This window comes from Hylobates moloch, unplaced genomic scaffold, assembly GCF_009828535.3.
Source record: "Hylobates moloch isolate HMO894 unplaced genomic scaffold, HMol_V3 SCAFFOLD_8, whole genome shotgun sequence".
Classification (NCBI taxonomy): domain Eukaryota; kingdom Metazoa; phylum Chordata; class Mammalia; order Primates; family Hylobatidae; genus Hylobates; species Hylobates moloch.
This window is the reverse complement of record NW_026652283.1, coordinates 81,960,961-81,977,579: the sequence shown is the minus strand read 5'-3', so window position 1 is coordinate 81,977,579 and position 16,619 is coordinate 81,960,961. Positions and strand designations below refer to the sequence as shown.

Here is a 16,619-nt window from a genome sequence, read left to right as displayed (position 1 = left end):
CATTGCACTCCAGCCTGGGCAACAAGCGTGAAACTCCATCTCAAAAAAAAAAAAAAAAAAAAAGATGCCACAAGTATAGAAGCTCACGCTCCAGTACTTCACATGCCAAGTACTGTGCATGCCATTCCTGCTGTGCTGATCATCGTTCAAAGGTAAAATAAAAAGTAGCCAGTTTAGATATGCAAACACACAGCTGTCTCATCCTGAAACAGATCCAGTGGCCATAAAGCCATGCTACAGAGCCCTGGAATGCAACATGTTTTCTTTACATCCTGAGTGTTCTCCCTGGGCTCCTGCCCTGATGTCTAACACAGGAAGTTCTCCCTTCTCTGCAAAGGATGGGAAAGAAAGAATCTACCATTCACCTCCTCATTTGCTTCTGCCCAACAGAGAAGAGGCAGTGACTTGGTCCAATAGTAAGACTGGATTTTATTATTTTTTTATTTTTATGTATGTATGTATTGAGATGGAGTCTCAATTTCTGCCTCCCAGGTTCAAGTGCTTCTCATGCCTCAGCCTCCCAAGTAGCTGGGATTACAGGCGTGAGCCACCATGCCTGGATCCTCTGAGAAATAAATGAGTAGAATGCACACCCCATGAATGAGATGATCCAAAGTGTTAGGATTAAAGGCATGAGCCACCACCCCTGGCAGCCAAGAATTTTTATAATGACTAGGTCTTAGGTTTTGTCAAATGCTTTTTCTGCATTAAGTGACATGATCATATGAATTTGTTTCTTTTTTCTTTTGAGATGGAGTCTCGCTCTGTCGCCCAGGCTGGAGTGCAGTGGCGCAATCTCTGCTCACTGCAAGCTCCGCCTCCCGGGTTCATGCCATTCTCTTGCCTCAGCCTCTCCGAGTAGCTGGGACTACAGGCGCTCGCCACCACGCCCGGCTAATTTTTTTGTATTTTTAGTAAAGACGGGGTTTCACTGTGGTCTCAATCTCCTGACCTCGTGGATCCACCCGCCTTGGCCTCCCAAAGTGCTGGGATTACAAGCGTGAGCCACCGCGCCCGGCCTGAATTTGTTTCTTTAGCCTATTGACATGGTGGATTACAATAGCTGATTTTCAAATGTTGAACTGGCTTTGCAAAACTGTAATAAACCCAAGTGTGGTGTATAGTTCTTCTTATGCATTTCTGGACTTGATTTGCTTATATCTTGCGGGGGCAAGGTGGGGGAGTTGCATCTTTGGGAGATTATTTTGTTTTCCTTTTTTTTTTCTTTTTTTTGAAGCGGAGTCTCGCTCTGTCACCCAGGCTGGAGTGCAGTGGTGCGATCTCAGCTCACTGCAAGCCCCGCCTCCCGGGTTCACGCAATTCTCCTGCCTCAGCCTCCCGAGTAGCTGGGACTACAGGCACCTGCCACCACGTCCGGCTAATTTTTTGTATTTTTAGTAGAGACAGGGCTTCACCGTGTTAGCCAGGATGGTCTCGATCTCCTGACCTCGTGATCCGCCCACCTCAGCCTCTCAAAGTGCTGGGATTACAGGTGTGAGCCACTGCGCCCAGTCTTTTTTTTCCTTTTTCTATTGAAACGCTGTCTCACTCTATAGGAGGATGCCAACCGCCTGGCTAATTTTTGTATTTTTAGTAGAGATGGGGTTTTGCTATGTTTGCCAGGCTGGTCTCGAACTCCTGACCTCAGGTGATCTGCCCACCTCGGCCTCCCAAAGTGCTGGGATTACAGGCATGAGCCACCACGCCCGGCCCAAGACTGGCATTTTAAAGATCACTGCTGAAGAGTAGCCCAGTTCTCTCCCTCTCTAAGCCTGGCCTGTCCAAAAACAAACCAAAAAACAGCCCTTTAGCTTCCATTCTCAGGCAATGAAGTCCACCTAGTCACAGGTAATGGCCCAGGCTAGGTCAGGAAGTTCATCAGCCTCTTGGCCATCTTATTCTTGCCTGCCTGTGTCTGATGTGGTGAGGGGCAGGAAACAAAAGTCCCTCTCCCCACATTGGGGTGGGAAGCCCTAGACTTAGGGAAAGACAGTGGGAGGCATCCAATTTAGCAGCAGACCAAAGTGTGATCTCCAACCAAGGAGGACGAAAATCAAAACTCATACAGAGAAGGAGAAAACCTTAACTGGTCCAGGATGAGTAGAGAAGGGTTTGATTAATTAACATCTATAAACAGCAGGTCTGGTTCTGCAAAGTCTCAATTAATGAGACATGCTGAGATGCTACCTTAGCCCTTCAAGTAAGGGGTTCAGGATCCCAAGATTTCTTTTCTTTTTTTTTTTTTTTTTTTTTTGAGACAGACTCTTGCTCTGTCGCCAGGCTGGGGTGCGATCTCGGCTCACTGCAACCTCTGGCTCCAGGGTTCAGTGATTTTCCTGCCTCAACCTCCTGAGTAGCTGGGACTACGGGTGCGCGCCACCACGCCCAGCTAATTTTTGTATTTTTAGTAGAGTTGGGGTTTCACCATATTGGCCAGAATGGTCTCCATCTCTTGACCTCGTGATCCGCCCATCTTGGCCTCCCAAAGTGCTGGGATTACAGGTGTGAGCCACTGCGCCCGGCCCAATATTTCTTTAGTCCCTCTTTTGCTAAGTTCTGTACAATGCAAACAGGAAAGCCAAGCTTTAGACCATGTGTGACATACACACTCACTCAGGGACCTCACCATGGAGCTCCAAAATATTTACCAGCTTCTGTCCCACGATATTGTAGTGGCTGAAGGACTGGATGAGTGCCACAAAGCAGACTTTACAATTAGCTAGAAAACAAAACAATTGATTTTAAATAAATCCTCTGGTTACAACCAGACTCATTGATTTCATATCTCTAAAAACAAAAGCACTGAGGCAAATCTAGAGACCCAGAGGCTTTGCAACTTGACATATGCAATTTGATTCTAAGATGTACTTTTTTTCTTATTTAACAGTTATATCTTATTTTGCTGGTTCTAAGATATATTTCTGTTAGATGTAGTACTAGGTACTTATTATTATTATTATTATTATTATTTGAGATGGTCTCGCTCTGTTGTCTAGGCTAGAGTGGCACAATCATGGCTCACTGCAGCCTCAACCTCTCTGGCCTCAAGTGATCTGCCCACCTCAGCCTCCCGAGTAGCTGGAACTATAGGCTAACTTTTGCATTTTATGTAGAAACAAGGTCTCCCTATATTGCCCAGGCTGGTCTCAAATCCCTGGCCGCAGATCATCCTCCCGCCTGGGCCTCCCGAACGCTGGGATTATAGATATGAGCCATTACGCCCAGCCATGCAGCAGCCATGTTCTTTAGGAAGCATCTACTGCCAGGACAAAGCGTCAACGGGGTCGAGTGCCCAGAGACCTTGAGATACACAAAGACCAAGGAGCAACAAAATCAGGAGGCCACATAGGACCTCAGTGAGGCAATGTCCACACAGTGGGTGGAGAAGGGGAACGTAGGACACAGAAACAGTGAGCACATGCCACTCTTTGGCAGGGCTGGGGAGGGAATGAGATGGCCTAGTAATCTCTTATCCTAATAAAATAGCCCCCTAGGTATCCCAACACCAAGGTTTGGCTTGTAAATGCTGTTATTGCTTCCTTAAATAGTTTTGGTTTTTATTATTTCTGCACCCATCTTGGGTTTCTTTTCTACAGCATCAGTGAGTCCCATACCTTTGAGGTAGAAGGAGAGAAAGTGGTGTACAAGGAAACTCCCATCTGTCTTGGCATCACAGAGTAGAGTCAGTTTCCCCTAAAAGTTACAAGGAACACAAAAAGGTTAGATTCCCTGGAAAGAGGTCAGCTTAGTGTAGAAATCTAGTCAATTGTGTCCACACCTAAATTTCTACACCTGAAGAGTGTATCTTTTTAATGATATATATGCTAAGGTACCCTGAAAAGATGGAAATAAGTCAAAATTATGGAAAATCCATGATTAAAGTTATCACTTATTGTTACTCATGATAGGCAAGCATATCTCAGCCTCCACCTCCTCACAGCAAACAGAGAATAAAATTATTTCTCTTCCTCACTTCTCACGTTAGTTACTCAGGAACCAGTCTTAGGAAAAATTGGATCCCGAACAAAGGATGCTTTTACCATCAGACTCCAGTGAAAATCAGATTGCTAGGACTGGAAGAGGCCTTCAAAAGGCCTCCCCGCCAACTACTTTATATTCTGTTGCCAATTCTATTCTGTAGGGTGAGGGATAAGGGAGGAAGAAGCAGTTGTTGATAGAGATGTCTGATAACAAAGTTCACCCAATGGCTCTGCTTCAGAGGCCTGATCATGGAGAGCTCTAGAAAGACCTCTAAGGGTGGTCTCTGCAGAGCCTGACTGTCCTGCTCCATTCACCTCTATTTCTGTCAGTGACAGGGAAGGTCAGGATCAAGTGGTATCATGCATGCCACCTCCTTGCCGTGTGACCTTCCACAAATGCCTAACTTCTCTGGGCTTCAGGTTTTTTCACTTACAAAATATGAAAGATCACACTGTCAGACCTTCAGGGTTACCCCTGGTGCTGTCATTTCCTGGTGCCCACTTGATTACTCCATTCTTTCATCTGGCCCTAGGCTGACTTTGGAAGTGCCAGTGGTAACTGGCAAGGTAATCAGAGTCATTTGGACAAGAACTGCCTGGCAACTAAAATCCACAAGGATCTACTGAAAGCTACAATTTGGCACTATGGGGTCATAAAAAGGCTTTAGACACATAGTATCCTGGTTGCCTGGAGGAGTTTACCATTTCATTAGGAAGACAAAGATTATGAATAAACCAGCCTGGGCGTGGTGGCTCACGCCTGTAATCCCAGCACTTTGGGAGGCAGAGGTGGGCAGATCACCTGAGGTCAGGAGTTCGAGACCAGCCTGGCCAACATGGTGAAACCCCGTCTCTTAACAAAAAATACAAAAAAAATTAGCCAAGTAATTAGCCAGGTGTGGTAGCGCACTCCTGTAATCCCAGCTACTTGGGAGGCTGAATAAGGGGAATCACTTGAACCCGGGAGGTGAGGTTGCAGGGAGCCGAGATCGCGCCAGTGCACTCGAGCCCGGGCGACTGAGCGAGACTCCATCAAAAAAAATAATAATAACAATAAGCCAGAAGATACGCTCCTGAAAGAGGTTACTCCTATGTTAAAATGTGAAAGGTTTCAAGGTGCCCCGGAGTGTGAGCAGGAGGGTGGAGAGAACAGGCCAGCCTGGGGTGCCAAAGACGGACTTGGTCCAAGCCAATGTTGGCTACGTCCTGCTTCTAACAGTTCTATTAGAGACCACAAGGAGGAAGAGTAAGAACAGCAGCGTTCAATACAATGTGCCGATTGCTCCGGGGCGAGGTGGCGGTTAGGAAGCTCTCCAATGAAGATGGCGGCGATACGAACTCCCCTCTCCTCTCAGGCCTATCCCGCAGTCTCCTCTGAGCGCCTGGGACCCCACCCCCGTGAACACGCACAGTGCGCCACAGTTCACGTCCGCGAATATAACCCAACCCCACTGTCTGCCATGCTTCCCACGGACTTTTTTTTGAGGCGGAGTCCCGCTCTGTCGCCCAGGCTGGAGTGTGCTGGCGAGATCTCGGGTCACTGCAACCTCCGCCTCCCGCGTTCAAGCAATTCTCCTGTCTCAGCCTCCTGAGTAGCTGAGATTACAGAAATGCGCCACCACGCCCGGCTAATTTTTATATTTTTTGTAGAGACGGGGTTTCACCATGTTGGCCAGACTGGTCACGAACTCTTGATCCTGAGGTGATCCACCCGCCTCGGCCTCCCAAACTGCTGGGATTACAGGGGTGAACCACCTCGCCCGGCCGCTTCCCAGGGACTTTTAAGGACACGCACGGCCTTTGAGAATATGCGAGATGGCCCAGAAGCTCACTTTCGGCGGACCCAAGTCTCCAGTCCAATCCCCGGGTCGCTCCTCTGCGGACTACAACTCCCAGGTGCCCCGTGCCGTGTCGTTGCGCCATTCACCGGGGTCGTGCGCACCGCCTCCCGGATGCAGTATTCCGCTGCCCTGCCAGGTCCCGCCCCCTTCCGGGCAGCGGGACCTCTTACCTTCTCCGCCCTGTCGGGGGTGGTGTTAAGCAGGTTATTAAGTTCCACGAACATTCCGAGCTCCTGGGACTAGCGCTCTGGAGGAGAACCCGGAGTGCTGCAGAGACGACGGAGACTGGAGAGCAAAACACACCTGACAGCCCGGCTCGCGCAAGGAAGCGCGCATGCGCAATGCCAGTTTTGCGAGCCAGCTACAGCCAATGAGGCGGGTGCCTCGGTGGGGCCGCTGCGCACGCGCGTAGACGTGCGTCGAGTCCCAGGTGGTGGGAAACAATGGGCTTCTCTGTGCGACTGCCAGCGGCCCCTGGCGGCTCATTCCGCGCAGATCGGCGTGGCGCCCGAGCCCTCCCAGTGGCCCCCAAGGCTCCAGGCGACCAAGTATTCTCCTTCCCTTGGCCTCGCTCTCTGCCCAGCCTCGGGCTCCTTTCCTCCACACGTAGCTCTCAAGCGCCTTCTGTATGCCCCACACTCCTGGGAGCTTGGGCTACATCGGTGAACAAAAACAAAGGACAGGGAATTATTATTATTATTATTATTTTTTTTTTTAAATTGAGACGGAGTCTTGCCCTGTCGCCCAGGCTGGAGTGCAGTGGCGCGATCTCCGCTCACTGCAGGCTCTGCCTCCCGGGTTCACGCCATTCTCCTGCCTCAGCCTCCCGAGTGTAGCTGGGACTACAGGCGCCCGCCACCACGCCCGGCTAATCTTTTGTATTTTTAGTAGAGACGGGGTTTCACCATGTTAGCCAGGATGGCCTCGATCTCCCGACCTCGTGATCCGCCTGCCTCGGCCTCCCAAAGTGCTGGGATTACAGGCATGAGCCACCGCACCCGGCCGACACGGAATAGTATCTTGAAAAGTTGTGTGGAGAAAAGCAAAGCGGGATTAGGGAGTACCAATGGGGAGAGGGGTAGGTTTCAGAATTAAAGAGGTTGTCAGGGTGGGTCTCACTAAGAAAGTGTGGTTGCGGCCATGCGCGTGGCTCACGCCTGTAATCCCAGCACTTTGAGAGGCCTAGACGGAGGGATCACGAGATCAGGAGTTCGAGACCAGCCTGGCCAACATAGTGAAACCCCGTTCTCTATTAAAAATACAAAAAAATTAGCCGGGTGTGGTGGGGGGCGCCTGTAATCCTAGCCACTCGGGAGGCTGAGCCAATAGAACCGCTTGAACCCGGGAGGCAGAGGTTGCAGTGAGCCGATATCGCACCATTGCACTCTAGCCTGGGCAGCAGTGCGGGACTTCGTCAAAAAAAAAAAAAAAAAGTGTGGTTGCAACACGCCCTGTATGCCTGTCCTCAGGGCCTTTACACTAACTCTTCCCTCTTCCTGGAATGCCCCTTTTCCCAGATATTCAGCTGATTTTAAAATTCACCACTTCCTTCAGGTCTTTGCTCAGATGTCACTTTATTCGTGAGGCCTTCCCTGAGCACCTTACTTAAATCACAAACTGTCCGTTTCCCAACACTTCTTTTTCCTTGCTTTTATTTTTTCCGTAACATTTATATCTATTATACCGTATATCGTTTTGTTCTAGCCCAATCAGCCTCAGATCAGTGGACAAACCTGTAATTCCACCAAAGTCAAGTTTATTGATAGTCACTAAAAGAATTGTTATATGATTTGGAAAAGAGTCGAATTCAGGTGAAATTTAAGTGAAGTGGTGTTTGATATGCTCAAAGCACAGCACAGCTATGTGTGGAGGAGTCCTAATCTGGCGTGGACTACAAAGGGGACCCAGGGTCGCTTCTGTGGAAACTACAAGGTTAAGATCGATGTGGAATGTAATCATTAGCTGAAGTCTGCACCTGGGATGGAAATCGAGGCTGCTTCTCTGGGTCAGAGGGACGTAGATCCTTCAGCCAAGAATGAGATGTTTCATGCTTATTGAAATGTGAGAAAGAAAAAAAAATTGTCCTGACACTCACAGCTAGGTCTTGGTGTTCCTGTTGAGCATAAACAATTTCACAAAACACCAACATCAGACTGATTGTGATGGATCAAGACAAAACCAGAACACTCTATAATCATGTTGAACACAAAACATGTACATTGTCTAGGCCACAACCAAACATTTCATTTCCCAGCAAATAAGAGTACCGCTTCTTTACCAATCTCTTTAGCCTGATACAAGTTCTTTTTTTTTGGCCTGATACCAGTTGTTTATCACATACTGGCTTTGCAAAGATGCCTCCCTGTAAATAAGTTATATCAGGGTATCTAATCATAGAATTACCACAATCTTCTGACAGCATCCATCCACGAGCAAAGCTGTACTTCCTTAAACCCTCCCCTAAATCACTTAACAAGCCCAAATCCTATAATTATTTTCTAATACTTTCTTAATGAGACACCCCATGGTTCCCCCATGGTGTACATTCTGCCTCATAGCAATGAGTAATAAACTTAGTGTTTTCAGTAATAAGTATATTCCTGGTGGTCATTGCCTGGAGGGAATAGACATGATGTCAATCAGCAAAGTTTTAATTTTAGAGAACAAAGTTTCTTGCTAAGAAAGCAGTAGTCACCACCGGGCTCATGTTACATGGGAGGCTGAGGCAAGATAATTACTTGAAGCCAGGAGGTGGAGGCTGCAATGAACCGAGATCACACCACTGCACTCCAGACTGTGCGACAGAGCAAGGCTCTGTCTTAAAAAACAAAAAAAAGAAAGAAAAGAGAAAGGAAAAAAGTGGTAGTCTCTCAAAGAAAGGGGTTATTTATGAGACTACAGCTGCAGCATGTTTAATCCCAGCTACCTGGGAGACTGAGGGGGGAGGATCCCTTGAACCTGGGAGATGGAGGTCACAGTGAGCTGAGATGGCGCCATTGCACTCCAGCCTGCACATCTATTATCTGTGATGATAAATAGCAGGACAGGTTTTCACAGTCTGAGCTAATTTTACGTTTCTTACTTTCCTGATTTGAACTTTAGTACCAGAAGGCAAGAGGACAGGGATTTTTGCCTGTCTTCTTTGCTGTTACTTCCTCAGTGCCTAAAAGACTGCCAGGCATTGGGCCGGGCACGGTGGCTCACGCCTGTAATCCCGGCACTTTGGGAGACTGAGGTGGGCAGATCACTTGAGGTCAGGAGTTTGAGACCAGCCTGGCCAACATGGTGAAACCCTGTCTCTACTAAAAATATAAAAAGTAGCTGGGCTTGGTGGCGCATGTCTGTAATCCCAGCTACTCGGGAGGCTGAGGCAGGAGAATCGTTTGAACCCGGGAGGCAGGGGTTGCGGTGAGCCGAGATCTCGCCATTGCACTCCAGCCTGGGTGATTATTTTCCAAAGTGGTTGTACCATTTTACATTCCCACCAGCAATGTATAAGGGTTCCAGTTCCTTGGCAATAGGTGGTATGGTCAATCTTTTTAATTTTAGCTATCTTGATATTATACTGCTTTTTCTTTTCTTTTCTTTTTCTTTCTTTTTTTTTTTTTTTAAGACAGAGTCTTGCCCTATCGCCCAGGCTGGAGTATAGTCTGTGATCTTGGCTCACTGCAACCTCCACCTCCCAGGTTCCAGCAGTTCTCCTACCCCAGCCTCCTGAGTAGCTGGGATTACAGACGTCCACCACACATCCAACTAATTTCTGTATTTTTATTTTTTTGTTTTTTGTTTTTTGTTTTTGTTTTTGTTTTTTGGAGACAGAGTCTAACTCTGTGGTCCAGGCTGGAGTGCAGTGGCACGATCTCAGCTCACTGCAAACTCCGCCACCTCCTGGGTTCAACCGATTCTCGTGCCTCAGCCTCCCAAGTAGCTGGGACTACAGGCACATGCTGCTATGCCCGGCTAATTTTTTGTATTTTAGTAGAGATGGGGTTTCACTGGGTTTCCCAGGCTGGTCTCGAACTCCTGAGCTCAGGCAATCCGCCCGCCTCGGCCTCCCAAAGTGCTGGGATTACAGGCATGAGCCATTGTGCCTGGCCAATTTTTGTATTTTTAGTAGAGAGAGGATTTCACCATGTTGGCCAGGCTGGTCTCAAACGCCTGACCTCAAGTGATCCGCTAACCTTGGCCTCCCAAAGTGTGGGGATTATAGGCATGAGCCACCGTACCTGACCACATTGCACTTTTAGTTTGCATTTCTGTAGTAATGAATGATGTTGAGCATTTTTCATTTTTTCATGTGCTTATTTGCCATCCATATGCCTTTGGTGAAGTGTGTCTGTTCAAATATTTTGTCCTTTTTTTTTTTAGACAGAGTCTCACTCTGTCACCAGGCTAGAGTGCAGTGGTGCAATCTTGGCTCACTGCAACCTCCACCTCCTGGGTTCAAGTGATTCTCCTGCCTCAGCCTCCCGAGTAGCTGGGACTACAGGCGTGTGCCACCATGCCCAGCTAATTTTTGTATTTTTAATAGAGATGGGGTTTCACCGTGTTGGCCAGGATGGTCTCGATCTCTTGACCTGGTGATCCACCTGGCTTGGCCTCCCAAAGTGCTGAGATTACAGGCATGAGGCATGGCGCCCAGCCAAAATACAATTGATTTCTGTATGTTGATCTTATCCTGCAACTTTGCTAAACTTGTTTATTCATTCTAGTAGCTTTTTGAAGATTTCCCTTGGATTTTCTGTATAGATGATTATGTCGTCCATGAATAGACAGTTTTCTTATTCCTTTCTAATCTAGATGCCTTTGATTTCCTTTTCTTGCTTGAGTGCACTGGCTAGAAATGGTGAGAGAAGACATCTTTTATTTCTGATCTTAGGGGAAAGCTTTCAGTCTTTCACCATTAAAATATGTTAGCTGTGGGTTTTTCATGGATGCCCTTATCAGGTTGAAAATGTTCCCTCTTTTTGATACTCCTTTTTCTGGCCTTGGTAGTTTCCTTGTATGCTGAATGCTTGGTGACCCTCTGCAAGTCTCCAGGTTCTCTCTCTGTGCAACACTGTCATCTCTGGTGCTCTGTCCTATGAACTCCAGCTGCCTTGGTCTCCCCAGACTCTTAGCTCTGTCTTTTTGTTTGTTTGTTTGTTTTTGAGACAGAGTCTCGCCCTGTCACCCAGGCTGGAGTGCAGTGGCGCAATCTCGGCTCACTGCAAGCTCCGCCTCCCGGATTCACACCATTGTCCTGCCTAAGCCTCCCGAGTAGCTGGGACTACAGGCGCCCGCCACTACGCCCAGCTGATTTTTTGCATTTTTAGTAGAGACGGCGTTTCACTGCGTTAGCCAGGATGGTTTCGATTTCCTGACCTCGTGATCCGCCCGCCTCGGCCTCCCAAAGTGCTGAGATTACAGGTGTGAGCCACTGCCTCTGGCCTTAGCTCTGTCTTTTCAACTCAAGGAGTATTCCAGGGCCAGGCGTGGTAGCTCACACCTGTAATCCCAGCACTTTGGGAGGCCGAGGCGGGTGTATCACAAGGTCAGGAGATCAAGACCATCCTGGCTAACATGGTGAAACCCTATCTCTACTAAAAATACAAAAAAATTAGCTGGGTGTAGTGGTGGGCGCCTGTAGTCCCAGCTACTTGGGAGGCTGAGGCAGGAGAATGGCGTGAACCCCGGAGGCGGAGCTTGCAGTGAGCCGAGATCGCACCACTGCATTCCAGCCTGGGCGACAGAGCGAGACTCTGCCTCAAAACAAACAAACAAAAAACAAACAAAAAAAAAAAACAAAAAAATACAGCATGTGGGCATGGTGGTGCACACCTGTAATCCCAGCTACTTGGGATGCTGAAGTGGGAGGATTACATGAGCCTGGGTGGTTGAGGCTACAGTGAGCTGTGATTGTGCCACTGCACTCCAGCCTGGGCAACAGAGCGAGACTCCGTCTCAAAAGAAGAAGTATTCTAGGCTCCACCTTAGTTTCTCCTCACTGTCTGGAAATTCTTTCAAGGCAGTGTGAACGTAGATGATCCTAGGTTCATCACATTATTTTCCCATCTCTCATGGATTATGTCCTTTGCTGGGAATGGAAGTCTGTGGATTATCTTTTTGTTGTTGTTTTATTTTGCTTTGATTATCTTTTGAGATCCAAAGTTAAAAACATATTCCTTTACTGTTTGAGCTTATTGAGTTTTTAAAAAAAGGTCTTTCTTACCCCAAATATCATAAAGATATTCTCTTGAAAAGTTATAAAGTATTTCTTTTCACATTTAAGTCTTTAATCTATCTGCAATTGATTTTTGTGTTTGGCGAAGGAATACAGATCAATTTTAGAATAGCATGTTGCATTTAACTTTGCTGGTAAGTTGATTGGTATTATGTTGTATCTTTTTTTTCCCTTTTTTTCTTCCATTTCTTTCTTCTTATTACTTTTTGGTTCTAGTCTAATCCATATATATTGAATCTTAGATATAGTTGAGGATAATCAATATATTTTTAATATAAAATATTGATTCTTCCTATATTTATTCATTCTTGTTTTGATAGTATTGGATTAGTTCTACTTATTTTCCCATTAGAAAGATGCCCTCATTGGCCAGGCGCAGTGGCTCACGCCTGTAATCCCAGCAGGTTGGGAGGCCAAGGCGGGCGGATCACTTGAGGCCAGGAGTTCAAGACCAGCCTGGGCAACATGGTGAAACCTTGTCTCTACTAAAAATACAAAAATCAGCCAGGCAGGCTGGCTGCGGTGGCTCATGCCTGTAATCCCAGCACTTCGGGAGGCCAAGGCAGGCGGATCACGAGGTCAGGAGATTGAGACCATCCTGGCTAACATGGTGAAACCCTGTCTCTACTAAAAATACAAAAAATTAGCCGGGCACGGTGGCTGGCGCCTGTAGTGCCAGCTACTCGGGAGGCTGAGGCAGGAGAATGGCGTGAACCCAGGAGGCTGAGCTTGCAGTGAGCCGAGATAGCGCCACTACACTCCCACCTGGGCGAAAGAACGAGACTCCGTCTCAAAAAAAAAAAAAAATCAGCCAGGCATGGTGGTGCATGCCTGTAGTCTCAGCTACTCAGGTGGCTGAGGTGGGAGGATGGCTTGAGCCCAGGAGACAGGGGGTTGCAGTGAGCCAAGATTGTACCATTTTGCTCCAGCCTGGGCAACAGAGCAAGACTCTGCCTAAAAACAAAACAAAACAAAAAATGATGCCCTCATGAACAAACTAAACCATGTCTCTTGGTGAACATATGCAAGAGTTTCTCTAGTATCTGGAGTGGAATTGTTGGGTTATAGGCTGTGGGGAAAAGAAGGAGAGATCAGCCTGTTACTGTGTCTATATAGAAGGAAGTAGACATAAGAGACTCCATTTAGTTCTGTATTTGAGATGCTGTTAATCTGTGACCCTACCCCCAACCTTGTCCTTGCAAGAGACATGTGCTGTGGTGACTTAAGGTTAAAAGGACTTTGGGCGGTGCAGATGTGCTTTGTTAAACAAGTGCCTAAAGGCTGCTTATGGTTAAAGGTCATCACCATTCTCTTAAATCTAGAGAAAAAGAAGAACATTCGTCTCCTGCCCATCCCTGGGCGATGGATGGAGCAATACTGCCAGAAGGTTTATGGAGATGTTCGCATATGCATCTCAAAGGCACAGCATTTTCTTTTGAACTTATTGATGTTGCAAGGCCTATTGCCCAGTCACTCCCTTATCTTTTTGATGGTAAAGATAATTATCAATAAATACTAAGGGAACTCAGAGGCCGGGCCGGTGTGGGTCCTCTGTAAGCACAGCACCGGTCCCCTGGGCCCCGCTTTTCTTTCTCTACACTTTGTCTCTGTGTCTTATTCCTTTTCTCAAGTCTTTCGTCCCACCTAACGAGAAGCACCCACAGGTGTGGAGGGGCAGGCCACCCCTTCAATAGGCAGAGGTGAATTTATCATAAAGCTAATAAAGCTAATCTACTGTTCATAATGTTGTATTCTTTTTGTCAAAGAGAACTCCCCTCCAACTGTATAAGCTTCAGGGGCTGGAATACTTAGATTTGTCCCCATTGTTGTTTATGCACATGTTGAACAGAATAGTGCAACTATGGAAAATTCAAACAGCTTCTCTGCAGGAAATTGGGGAGAATGGTGTTCGAAGGACTGGATGAACAAAAGGGTGAAGGGGATTTTACATAGCAATTAGGAAGCTCCTACCTCCCCTGGCCTTGAGCGCTCTCCTCTGTATTGAAGTGGGCTGGAAGCTTGTAAACTAAATCTTCCAGACTGCTTTTCCAGCTGATTTCTAATGCAGCTCTGTCAGGGAGACACTGGCAGGAGACTGGAAGGCAGGAAGAAGAAATTTTTCTGTTCATGATCACTCCCCTGGCAGGGTCAGCATCAGTAGTGGGTGACTGGGCTGCAGCAGGCAGCGACAGTCTCAGCAGAGACAGCAGGGGTGAGCACAGGTGCCTGGGTTCCAGCAGCCACGAGGGCAGCCACACCTCCCATGGCTCTGCAGTTCCCATAGCTCTCTCTGTCCACAGTCCCCATCACGCCCTCAGTTCGCCATATCCTCAGCTTCTTTTGTTGGATCTACAGGCCTTCATCATCTGCATTTTCTTTTCTTTTTTTTTTTGAGACGGAGTCTCGCTCTGTCGCCCAGGCTGAAGTGCAGTGGCGCGATTTTGGCTCACTGCAAGCTCCGCCTCCCGGGTTCACGCCATTCTCCTGCCTCAGCCTCCCGAGTAGCTGGGACTACAGGCGCCCGCCACCGCGCCCAGCTAATTTTTTTTTTTGTATTTTTAGTAGAGACAGGGTTTCACCGTGGTCTCGATCCCCTGACCTTGTGATCTGCCCGCCTCAGCCTCCCAAAGTGCTGGGATTACAGGCGTGAGCCACCGTGCCCAGCCCCATCATCTGCATTTTCTTTCCATTAGCTCCATTTCCTTCCGTCTCTAGCAGGAATCTATGAACTACCCTTGAACTCAGAGTTCTCTTGCAGGCACCCTCAACGTCTTCATCTTGTTGGCCTCCTGGGAATGGCACCTGCTCTGCAGCTTCCAGTCCTGGATGCATCCTGTAGCCCCACTTCTCTTCCAGGTGCTGGTGACCCTCACTACTAGAAAACAGCACAGGCCCTGCCAGCCCCAGTCCCCGCCAGCCCCAGTCCCCGCGCTGCTGCATGGACACCATGGCTCCCTGTGCCTCCCTGTCTCTCAGTTGATGAGTTGCTGCCTCATCAACAGGTTGTTGTCTGACACCTCTATCATCTGTGACAGGAGTTTTTTTTTGTTTTTTTTGTTTTTTTAATAATAGAGATGGGGGCCAGGTGTGGTGGCTCATGCCTGTAATCCCAGCACTTGAGGAGGCTGAAGCAGGTGGATCACTTGAGGTCAGGGGTTCGAAACCAGCCTGGCCAACATGGTGAAACCCCGTCTCTACTAAAAATACAAAAATTAGCCAGGTGTGGTGGTGTGCGCCTGTAGTCCCAGCTACTCAAGAGGCTGAGACATGAGAATTGCTTGAACCTGGGGATTGAAGGTTGCAGTGAGCCAAGATCACGCCACTGCACAAGATCACGCCACAGCCTGGGCAACAGAGCAAGACTTCGTCTCAAAAAAAAAAAAAAAAATAATAATAATAATAATAGTGATGGAATTTTGCCATATTGCCCAGGCTGGTCTCGAACTCCTGGGCTCAAGCGATCCTCCCATCTCAGCCTCCCAAAGTGCTGAGATTACAGGTGTGAGCCACGACGCCCAGCCTAGAGAGTTTTCATACCACAGAGTTGAAGGTGAACCTGTAGAACCCATAAACTGTTGACCGAAGAAAAATGCGGGAAGCAGCCTTGGGTTATCTCCAGCACCCCCACCAGAGGGCAGCAGACACTGGCTAAAGCTCTTAGTCACAAGTCCTTAGTGCTCGAAACAGTTGCAACGGCCAGCACGTGGGCAGAGCCCACCGCAGACAGCCCTCAGAGGTCAGAATCTGCCGTGCATCTGGCAATCTCTCTGCTGCCCCTGCCCCAGCCTGCCCTTAGCTCCTCTCTCTGGAGCCCGGTGGTAGTCCTCATGGGCTCTCCTGCTTCAGGCTGTCCTGACTTAAGGAATGTCCCCACTGCCCTCATCCCTTCACAGCTCCTCTCCAGATCAGAGTGCAAGCCAGAGTCCTCACAGTGGCCTCACAGCCCTGGCTGCTTGGAATCCTTACCCGATGCCCACTCACTGTGGCACCACCAGGCTCCGCGCGGTTACTCCAGGCCTCAGACACAGGCACACTCAGGGGCCATGTGCTTCTGTTCCCTTTGTTTATGAGCTATTCCCCCAGGTGTCTGCAGAGCACGCTTCCTTGAACTCCTTCAGGCCTTCCCTGAGCACACCCTTGTAAGTACACACAGACGAAACCACCACATCCCTTTCAGCGGGACCCAGGGGAAGAACGGTCACCAGACACCCTCCAGCTGTCTGCTACTGCAGGGCCCAGCACAGCTGCATACAGCCTCACCTGAGGTCACACCCTTCCTAGGGCAGCCTTCATCTGGTGACTGAACAAAGCAGGGGCTATAAAGTACTGGCCATTTCCATCTCATGTGGGACTCTGTTCGACTGTCTAACTTCTCCAAGACTTTGTTGGGTGCCCATCACTGTTCAAGTTCTCCTGCCCAATCCTGCTTCCGCCTCCTTCCTTCCACAGGTGTTGGCCTCACATTCCATCTCAGTAAATGCCTCTGAAAAGCCCACACCTGTAATCCTAGCACTTCGGGAGGTCGAGGCAGGAGGATCACTTGAGGCAAGGAGTTTGAGACTAGCCTGGGCAACA

At 48.3% G+C, this 16,619-nt stretch overlaps 1 protein-coding gene across 4 annotated transcripts in view; it reads right to left on the bottom strand.

The window, feature by feature from the left end:
• ELP6 (elongator acetyltransferase complex subunit 6) overlaps nt 1-6,167 on the bottom strand; it is a 20,325-nt gene extending 14,158 nt beyond the window's left edge. For 2 of the 4 annotated variants that reach the window (XM_032161739.2, XM_032161740.2), the window contains exons 1-3: nt 5,992-6,167; nt 3,615-3,693; nt 2,649-2,719 (exon numbers count right to left, since the gene is read on the bottom strand). In XM_032161739.2, the coding sequence (XP_032017630.1) occupies nt 2,649-2,719; nt 3,615-3,693; nt 5,992-6,045 (204 nt within the window). In that variant the 5' untranslated portion in view covers nt 6,046-6,167. Of the gene's footprint in view, nt 1-2,648; nt 2,720-3,614; nt 3,694-4,441; nt 5,136-5,644; nt 5,743-5,991 lie in introns of those variants that run through there. The other 2 variants (XM_058442893.1, XM_058442892.1) reach the window with 2 other exon arrangements.
• Between the last annotated feature and the right edge of the window lie 10,452 nt (nt 6,168-16,619).